We start from the raw sequence: 10,789 nt of genomic DNA, 5'->3' as shown, positions 1-10,789 counted from the left end.
TCGACCGGAGTCTGCAAAGAGCAAAAACCACTAAATAATGTAAGACATGAGTTATATAATGGCCAGAAATAGAGTTATTTCTTATGTATATACATGACAGCTGATTAAAAAAAAAGTCACCGTAAAGTGCAATTACACTGTAATGATCCCACTGCCCTGCAGCTATCTGTATCCTGAATGTCAATCCTATATTGATGCAAATAGCAACATGCATAGTGCTGTGCAAAAGTTTTAGGCAGATGTGGAAAAAATGCTGCAAAGTATGACTGTTTAAAAAATAGAATTGTTAATAGTTTATTTTCATCTCAAAATGCGAAGTGAAAGAAAATAAAATAAAAATCTAATTGAAATCAATATTTGGTGACAGCCTTTTGCCTTCAAAACTGTATCAAATTTCCTAGATACGCTTGTACAAAGTCGGTTATTGTCAGGTGTATGATTAACCAATTATACCAAACAGATGATAATGATCTTCATTTGAATATATAGGTTGAATCAAGTAAATTAACAGGAACAGCTGCTTAGACTTAAAACTGGGTGAGAAATAGACAAACTCTACTATAAAGGTGAGGTTTTGGAAGACAGTTTCATGTCACAGGTCATACACCTTGGCAAGACCAAGCACAGCTATATGACACAGGGTAATTATACTGCATCAGCAATGTTTATACCAAGTAAATATTTTAAAGCAGACTCGGGTTTCAAGATGTGCCGTTCATGCTCTTGAGAAACCATCGGAAAACGCGCTACGTTGTGAACCAGAGACGTAGTGGTCAACCAAGTGCAGCAGATAAAAGATTCATCATGCTTAATTTCCTTCGCAATCAGAAGATGCCCAGCAGTGCCATCAGCTCAGAACTGGCAGTAACCAGTGGGACCCGGCTATACCCATCTAGTGTTCGTAGAAATCTGGATAGTTCAATTGGTGTTTAGGGGACAATTTGTAAACACCACTTTGATGGCCAAAAGATGTAAAGGCCACTGATATATGTCTTAAATGTGTCAAATCTTTAGTTCCAACTCTTTCGATATAGTAGCCATGGCTGAATGAGGGAGGCTATGTGTCACATAGACAACGTAGATGTTATGAGGAACATGGAGGCTGAATGCCTGCCCAACAAAACGGGCCCCAGCTTTGGTTGGTCATATCCAATTTTCTCATGGATGGTGTGAATCTCTGCACTTGAGCTTTTTCCAAAAGAGTGAAGATCAAACTGCCCAGCTGGAAGGTGAGCAAGGTTAGCAGAGGCATAGCCTCAGAGATTGCAGGGGTAGCTTTTGTAACTTGGTCCTGGCACCTGAGGCCTTTCTGACACCAGTATTATAAATAGTACTTTGTCGTTGAGGAGCCAGGATGGGTGGTGACGGTGGTGGGTTTCCCTCTCTTCCATATATCCCACATCCTGCGTTCAAATAAAAAGTAAAAATGAAGTAAACATCTCGGTCATAAAATCTCCTGTGATGAAATGTTCCTGATTGCACATTTATAATTTATTACAGTACAGAAGGTAAAATATGCGAAGAGATGACAATCAGTCACCTTCTAAGATTTCATCTTTATTGGGATTCTGGACTCTTCGAAGACAAGGGATGACTGGGGTGATGGTGAACACCCAGACAAGGAAAGGTAAAGTGCTCCAGATACTTGATGTGTGTACTGTATGTGCAGCTGTGGGTGGGGAGAGGAGTGCCTGTCTGCAGAGGATGGGAGGTGTCCGGCTCCAAACTTATAAGCTCACACACGACATACCACACACTCATATTCCCTACTCAGCCCGTAGCATCACAGCTCGCCACTGACCCAGAAGCTCAGCAGCATGGGGCGCCAAAAGGAGCTTCTCAACCGCATGTCTGAAATGCTGCGCATCAGGAACAAGCTGCTCCGCCAGGCGCTGTCCGAATGTCTAGGCACCCTCATCCTAGTCGTAAGTCACTTATATACTTGTGCATTTCTACCCATTATTAGCACTATTACGTATTCATTTATTATCATTTTTGTTATTGCACACATTAATATTTGTTACTATTATTGCTTTTAAGTTTATTTTATTATATTTTAGATCTATTTTTATGTTTTATATAGTTTTATTTTCTGTTATTATTATGTTTTATGCATTATTAGGTTTTTGTATTATTATTATTATTAGTTCTTTATTATTATATTATGATCATATTAATGGTCCTAAAGATCCACTCTCTCTTCTATGGGCTTAAGACCTAATATTTATACAGTGAAGCCTCTTCAAAAGACCACCTCTTTGAGGAGACCACTCTCTCACCCTGACCAGATTTTCAGTTCCGCCACATATTATGTATACTTTACATCTTCTTCGAGAAGACCACCCTCTCACCCAGAACAGATTTTCAGTTCCACCATATATAATATCTACTGGACATCTTCTTTGAGAAGACCACATCCCCACAAGCCCACTTTTCAATGCAATTTTTGGGTGGTCATCTCAAAGGTCCAGATATTATGTATACTGGACATCTTCTTTGAGACACGTCAGAATCCCTCCATTTGATGTGGGCTCTGGACATCTGTCAAGACAGCAGTCTTCCCCATGATTGTGGAGCCTACTGAAAAAGACCTTTTAAACGCTTAGGAAGCCTTTTGCATGTGTTTTTTTTGTTAATTATTCTAATTTACTGAGATATGAATTCTGGGCATCTTCTTTGAGAAGACTACCCTCTCTCCCAGACCAGATTTTAAGTTCCGCCATATATTATGAATACTGGAGATCTTCTTTGAGAAGATCACCAGGACACCCAGACCAGATTTTAAGTTCCACTATATATTATGAATACTGGACATCTTCTTTGAAGAGACCACCCTGTCACCCAGACCAGATTTTCAGTTCCATAACAAATTATGTATACTGGATATCTTCTTTTATAAGACCACCCTGTCACCCAGACCAGATTTTCAGTTCCGCCATACATAATATCTACTGGACATCTTCTTTGAGAAGACCACATCCCCACAGGTCCACTTTTCAATGTAATTTTTGGGTGGTCATCTCAAAGACTTATATGGGAAGGTGGTTGGAAAATGCACTAGACCAGACCATTATTTTTTAATAGGCTTTTTGATATTTGGCTGTTTTAACTCTTGGTGTCCCCAGCTAAAAATGAAGCTGTTCTTGCAGTTTAGTTTTGGCACATCCGATCATTTGCTTTAAATATGCAAAAGTCTAATGTCCTTTTTGGCCGTCCCCACAGGGTAAGTCAGGTGTATTGGCCATGTTGAATTTTTCTGCGGCTGAATGAGGGACGAGCGGTGCCAGAGGCGCCTGCCAGCTGTTATACCTCTCATTGTATCTGCACCACAGAACATAATGGCCGTGTTATTAGAGGGATTACAATTATTGGCCGGATGTTATCTAAAGTGATAGTGATTTCACCACATCGTTCCTTGTAATATTGCCGGTAGAGCGCACAGATCACTCTGCATTTTTTTTTACTTTGAAACTATCAGTCCAAGCAACACGTGTGAAATTGATACAGAAGTGCATGCTGAGACTTGTAGTTCATCCACATCTAAACCAAAGGGTCAGATGTGATAACTAAACATCACAACTGTTTTTTTTTATGTGTGATCTGCCAGCTGTGGCTCTCCAGCTACTCAAAACCTACAACTCCCAGCATGTCCACCTGCGCAGGGGGCGGCTCAGTGGGTAGCACTGTGGTTCGGGGGCCCTGTATTCATGTAGTGTGCATGTCCTCCTCGTGTTCTTCTGCCGCACTACAAAAATAGACCCATGGATTCCTATACAATGGTTCCTAGTCTGTGTATATCTGAGAGGTAATCCGTTCCCGGGGAGGAGAATGATACATTGCGGATTAGATTGTCAGCTCTTGGGGACAAAGACGATGCATTAGGTGAAATGGTGAGGATAGATTGTGAATTCCTGGGGTCAACGATGGCGATTGTGATCTCTTGGCACAGGGATGGCGGGTGTGTAAGATATTAGGATTAGATAGTAAGCTTATCATTTGGGGCATGATGGGAGTGATACATTGTGTGAAATATAGAGATTAGATTGTGAGCTCCTGGGTCAGGGATGATGAGAGTAATACATTGTGTGGGGTTAGATTGTGAGCTCCTGGGTCAGGGATGATGAGAGTAATACATTGTGTGGGGTTAGATTGTGAGCTCCTGGGTCAGGGATGATGAGAGTAATACATTGTGTGGGGTTAGATTGTGAGCTCCTGGGTCAGGGATGATGAGAGTAATACATTGTGTGGGGTTAGATTGTGAGCTCGTGGGTCAGGGATGATGAGAGTAATACATTGTGTGGGGTTAGATTGTGAGCTCCTGGGTCAGGGATGATGAGAGTAATACATTGTGTGGGGTTAGATTGTGAGCTCCTGGGTCAGGGATGATGAGAGTAATACATTGTGTGGGGTTAGATTGTGAGCTCGTGGGTCAGGGATGATGAGAGTAATACATTGTGTGGGGTTAGATTGTGAGCTCCTGGGTCAGGGATGATGAGAGTAATACATTGTGTGGGGTTAGATTGTGAGCTCGTGGGTCAGGGATGATGAGAGTAATACATTGTGTGGGGTTAGATTGTGAGCTCCTGGGTCAGGGATGATGAGAGTAATACATTGTGTGGGGTTAGATTGTGAGCTCCTGGGTCAGGGATGATGAGAGTAATACATTGTGTGGGGTTAGATTGTGAGCTCCTGGGTCAGGGATGATGAGAGTAATACATTGTGTGGGGTTAGATTGTGAGCTCCTGGGTCAGGGATGATGAGAGTAATACATTGTGTGGGGTTAGATTGTGAGCTCCTGGGTCAGGGATGATGAGAGTAATACATTGTGTGGGGTTAGATTGTGGGCTCCTGGGTCAGGGATGATGAGAGTAATACATTGTGTGGGGTTAGATTGTGGGCTCCTGGGTCAGGGATGATGAGAGTAATACATCGTGTGGGGTTAGATTGTGAGCTCCTGGGTCAGGGATGATGAGAGTAATACATCGTGTGGGGTTAGATTGTGAGCTCCTGGGTCAGGGATGATGAGAGTAATACATCGTGTGGGGTTAGATTGTGAGCTCCTGGGTCAGGGATGATGAGAGTAATACATCGTGTGGGGTTAGATTGTGAGCTCCTGGGTCAGGGATGATGAGAGTAATACATTGTGTGGGGTTAGATTGTGAACTCCTGGGTCAGGGATGATGAGAATAATACATTGTGTGGGGTTAGATTGTGGGCTCCTGGGTCAGGGATGATGAGAGTAATACATTGTGTGGGGTTAGATTGTGAGCTCCTGGTTCAGGGATGATGAGAGTAATACATTGTGTGGGGTTAGATTGTGAGCTCCTGGGTCAGGGATGATGAGAGTAATACATTGTGTGGGGTTAGATTGTGAACTCCTGGGTCAGGGATGATGAGAGTAATACATTGTGTGGGGTTAGATTGTGAGCTCCTGGGTCAGGGATGATGAGAGTAATACATTGTGTGGGGTTAGATTGTGAGCTCCTGGGTCAAGGATGATGAGAGTAATACATTGTGTGGGGTTAGATTGTGAACTCCTGGGTCAGGGATGATGAGAATAATACATTGTGTGGGGTTAGATTGTGGGCTCCTGGGTCAGGGATGATGAGAGTAATACATTGTGTGGGGTTAGATTGTGAGCTCCTGGTTCAGGGATGATGAGAGTAATACATTGTGTGGGGTTAGATTGTGAGCTCCTGGTTCAGGGATGATGAGAGTAATACATTGTGTGGGGTTAGATTGTGAGCTCCTGGGTCAGGGATGATGAGAGTAATACATTGTGTGGGGTTAGATTGTGAGCTCCTGGGTCAGGGATGATGAGAGTAATACATTGTGTGGGGTTAGATTGTGAACTCCTGGGTCAGGGATGATGAGAGTAATACATTGTGTGGGGTTAGATTGTGAGCTCCTGGGTCAGGGATGATGAGAGTAATACATTGTGTGGGGTTAGATTGTGAGCTCCTGGGTCAAGGATGATGAGAGTAATACATTGTGTGGGGTTAGATTGTGAACTCCTGGGTCAGGGATGATGAGAATAATACATTGTGTGGGGTTAGATTGTGGGCTCCTGGGTCAGGGATGATGAGAGTAATACATTGTGTGGGGTTAGATTGTGAGCTCCTGGTTCAGGGATGATGAGAGTAATACATTGTGTGGGGTTAGATTGTGAGCTCCTGGGTCAGGGATGATGAGAGTAATACATTGTGTGGGGTTAGATTGTGAGCTCCTGGGTCAAGGATGATGAGAGTAATACATTGTGTGGGGTTAGATTGTGAGCTCCTGGTTCAGGGATGATGAGAGTAATACATTGTGTGGGGTTAGATTGTGAGCTCCTGGGTCAAGGATGATGAGAGTAATACATTGTGTGGGGTTAGATTGTGAACTCCTGGGTCAGGGATGATGAGAATAATACATTGTGTGGGGTTAGATTGTGAGCTCCTGGTTCAGGGATGATGAGAGTAATACATTGTGTGGGGTTAGATTGTGAGCTCCTGGGTCAAGGATGATGAGAGTAATACATTGTGTGGGGTTAGATTGTGAGCTCCTGGGTCAGGGATGATGAGAGTAATACATTGTGTGGGGTTAGATTGTGAGCTCCTGGGTCAGGGATGATGAGAGTAATACATTGTGTGGGGTTAGATTGTGAGCTCCTGGGTCAGGGATGATGAGAGTAATACATTGTGTGGGGTTAGATTGTGAGCTCCTGGGTCAGGGATGATGAGAGTAATACATTGTGTGGGGTTAGATTGTGAGCTCCTGGGTCAGGGATGATGAGAGTAATACATTGTGTGGGGTTAGATTGTGAGCTCCTGGGTCAGGGATGATGAGAGTAATACATTGTGTGGGGTTAGATTGTGAGCTCCTGGGTCAGGGATGATGAGAGTAATACATTATGTGGGGTTAGATTGTGAGCTCCTGGGTCAGGGATGATGAGAGTAATACATTGTGTGGGGTTAGATTGTGAGCTCCTGGGTCAGGGATGATGAGAGTAATACATTGTGTGGGGTTAGATTGTGAGCTCCTGGGTCAGGGATGATGAGAGTAATACATTGTGTGGGGTTAGATTGTGAGCTCCTGGGTCAGGGATGATGAGAGTAATACATTGTGTGGGGTTAGATTGTGAGCTCCTGGGTCAGGGATGATGAGAGTAATACATTGTGTGGGGTTAGATTGTGAGCTCCTGGGTCAGGGATGATGAGAGTAATACATTGTGTGGGGTTAGATTGTGAGCTCCTGGGTCAGGGATGATGAGAGTAATACATTGTGTGGGGTTAGATTGTGAGCTCCTGGGTCAGGGATGATGAGAGTAATACATTGTGTGGGGTTAGATTGTGAGCTCGTGGGTCAGGGATGATGAGAGTAATACATTATGTGGGGTTAGATTGTGAGCTCCTGGGTCAGGGATGATGAGAGTAATACATTGTGTGGGGTTAGATTGTGAGCTCCTGGGTCAGGGATGATGAGAGTAATACATTGTGTGGGGCTAGATTGTGAGCTCCTGGGTCAGGGATGATGAGAGTAATACATTGTGTGGGGTTAGATTGTGAGCTCCTGGGTCAGGGATGATGAGAGTAATACATTGTGTGGGGTTAGATTGTGAGCTCCTTGGGCTTATACTGTGATCTCTTTAGGTCTGGGATGATGGGTGTGATGCAGTAACATACACACTGTATTCTGCATGCCCCCCAGCATACAGCTTGCCCCCCAGGCTCGCACTTTATCCCTACGTCACCATATGTTACATAGCAGCCTATTCTACATCACAGGCTGCTGCGGTCATGTCGCCTGTTGTACTGTAGCATTAGCACAAAGGGCTCCCTGATGGGATAAAACCAGTGATTTCAATGGGAACCCCGAGAGAATAAGTCTGCAGTGTTCTACAAAAAACCTCCCCACCGCGAGACACGTGCGCCATTCACAACCAGGGCTGGACGCTGACCCCGCTGCATAAACAGGGAGCCACAAAAATAACATGAGTATAACACCATGATGGGGAGAATAATCTGTGTATAACACCATGATTGGAGCAAATAATACTGTGCGTAACACTACAATGGGGGAGAATAATACTGAGCATAGCACCGTGATAGGGGGAATAACGCTGTGCATAATAACATGATGGGGGAGAATAATACTGTGTATAATAACATGATGGGGGAGAATTATACTGTGTGTAATAACATGATGGGGGAGAATAATACTGTGTGTAACACTACTAATATTACTGAGTATAACACTATGATGGGGAGAATAATCTGTGTGTAACACTACAATGGGGGAGAATAATACTGAGCATAACACCGTGATAGGGGGAATAATACTGTGTATAATAACATGATGGGGGAGAATAATACTGTGTATAATATGATGGGGAGAATAATACTGTGTGTAACACTACTAATAATACTGAGTATAACACTATGATACAACAAGAGGTAGTGAGATCTCCTTCAATGGAAGTCTTCAAACAGAGGCTGGACAGACATCTGTCTGAGATGGTTTAGTGACACGAGGAACCTGGAGGTCCCTTCCAACTCTACCATTCTATGATTCTATGGGTGGGGGGATAATACTCTGTTTAATAACATGATGGTGCAGAATAATACTGTGTATTAAACTATGATGGGGTAAAAAATACTGTATATCACACCATGATGGGGGGAGGAATAATACTGTTTATCACATGTATCATTAATAGCAAGTGCGGCTCATGCAGGCTGGGCACCACCTGGTGTGGTCTCCGAGACATCAGCTGGTATGTGGTTTATCTACATGCCAATGAATATTTATAATCCGTAACAGAGGACTGTCACATACATCATTTAAGGTGCCATTCACGTTTATGGGCATAGTGAAAATTTGGACATTAGTGGTCAACCGTCCATTGAGCACTAAAAATGCATTTTGGCTATAATTAGGGTATGTGCCAACGATCCGGAACTGGCAGCGATTTGTAGGCAGCACATATCAGCAGCATCCAAAGCGCTGCCGTCGTCTATTGAACGCAGGTGAATCCGCATGTGATCACTGAACCGTGCGGATTCACCGAATCCAATACATTGTATAGGTGAGATTTATCTTGCAGAGACTCACGTCTCTGCAAGAGAAATTGACATGCTGCAGTCTGGAGAGACGTGCCGCATGTCCATCTCCACAGGTGAGCTACGGGTGTCGGTGTATGCATACTGGATATGGGATTTCTTGAATTCCCATCCAATATGCTGTAACATCTGGACGCTATGGGTTGAACACTGCACAAGTACACGGCGTCCAATCCTCAGCATTTACTGATCGTGTGCAAATACGGTTAGAATGCTATGGGCACATGGAATTTGATGCTTTGGGGCCCAGATCTGCTTCATTTGTTGTCATTATACTTAAGGTCTAGTTAGATTTCTGCTCTGCTAAAGTGGTATTCCAAAAATAACAATGTGTTCATATAATATTGTACACATATATTTATTAATTTGTGCCTATATAACAAATTTTTCTTCCTCATTTTGCAAATATCACCCCCTAAGGATGCCCCTTCAGTTGCCATTGGAATCATCCTGTAGTTCCATGGGCCCAGGATGATCCCGCGCAATGTCCCTTAGCCACAACCTACCAGCATAGCTCTGAGGTGTTCAGGACCGTGGTTGGCGTATATGGTGCCCTCGGCGCTTTAAGTTGTCCCACCACCTACTAGTAATAACAATCCGAGAGAAAATGACCAATTTTTTCAACAGGTGTCATCCTAGTAGCTTTTCTCTTCCATTCTTTGTCACTGAAGAGGCGCTCGCTTCCAAGTGAATAAAAAACCCTCTGAATACCCCAAGTGAATAAATCTATTCTACACTATTGGGCAGAGTGCAGCCAAAGGGGGAAAAAAATTGGACAGCACTCAGACGTCTCACCCAGATGTGTGAATGGAGCCTTAACTTCCCTAAGTTTTTATCACAGTTTTTTTTCTCTAACTTAACTGACTGTCAATCACCTCATGTACCAGCAAAACATTTGTTCGTCGAGAGAAATAATTTTTAAACTTGCTTAAATATCATTGTTCTCGGCAGCAAATAATTCTGTTTAACCATGCTGCCGAGAACAATGCTATTCTACGTACACCGAATGGTCATATTAAGGACTGTGCACATGATCTTGCGGTCGGCCGGTCTAAACAGGCGATTAAACAACTGTCGATCGGCTTCATTTAGGTTATTTAGGTGCCGCGATTGACCAGTGTAAATGCACCCTTAGATTCAGGGACCTTACAGGTGACATGTTCTCTGATGGAAATTGTCCTCATCCTTTTCTAATTGATCTGGTCTTGATGCCAGGGTAAGTTTCCACATCCACAGCTCGTCTCCACAAATGTCCAACTAAACCATGTCCCCTCTCCATGCTGTGCCCCTCTTCACACTGTGCTCCCTCCATATTGTGTCCTCACACTGTCCCTAAATCTGTACACAGCTGTCGATTATCTCGTGCAAGAGAATTGCGCCGATTATGTGAATGACACTCAGCTCAAGTTCTGACAACAGTTCATCCAAGTGTCATTCTACTGAGGTCAGATTCCTTCACATGAGAGAATCAGAGCACAGGTGAGGCTAAGACTGAGAAAGTAATTTCTCCATCTTCTCCATTGCCGGCGTCCACGGTAATTGGCTGCACTCAGATGACATTGGTGCAGTCTGATGTTTCACATGTACCCATAGACTTGTATGGGTGAGCGTGATCCGAATATCGGAGCCATTAACAGCATGCCGATTCTGCAAGAGAAAACAATGGCAGATCTGCACTGCCCCATAAT

General features: G+C 43.6%; 1 protein-coding gene across 1 annotated transcript in view; it reads left to right on the top strand.

The window, feature by feature from the left end:
* Positions 1-1,752: 1,752 nt before the first annotated feature.
* Positions 1,753-10,789, top strand: part of LOC138662205 (aquaporin-3) — a 43,100-nt gene continuing 34,063 nt past the window's right edge. The window contains exon 1 of the mRNA XM_069747529.1: positions 1,753-1,925. Coding sequence (XP_069603630.1) covers positions 1,818-1,925 — 108 coding nt within the window. The 5' untranslated portion in view covers positions 1,753-1,817. The remainder of the gene's footprint in view (positions 1,926-10,789) is intronic.

Source organism: Ranitomeya imitator, chromosome 1 (genome assembly GCF_032444005.1).
Source record: "Ranitomeya imitator isolate aRanImi1 chromosome 1, aRanImi1.pri, whole genome shotgun sequence".
Taxonomy (NCBI): domain Eukaryota; kingdom Metazoa; phylum Chordata; class Amphibia; order Anura; family Dendrobatidae; genus Ranitomeya; species Ranitomeya imitator.
The sequence above is the reverse complement of the archived record's forward strand: the minus strand, read 5'-3'. Positions and strand labels throughout refer to the sequence as shown.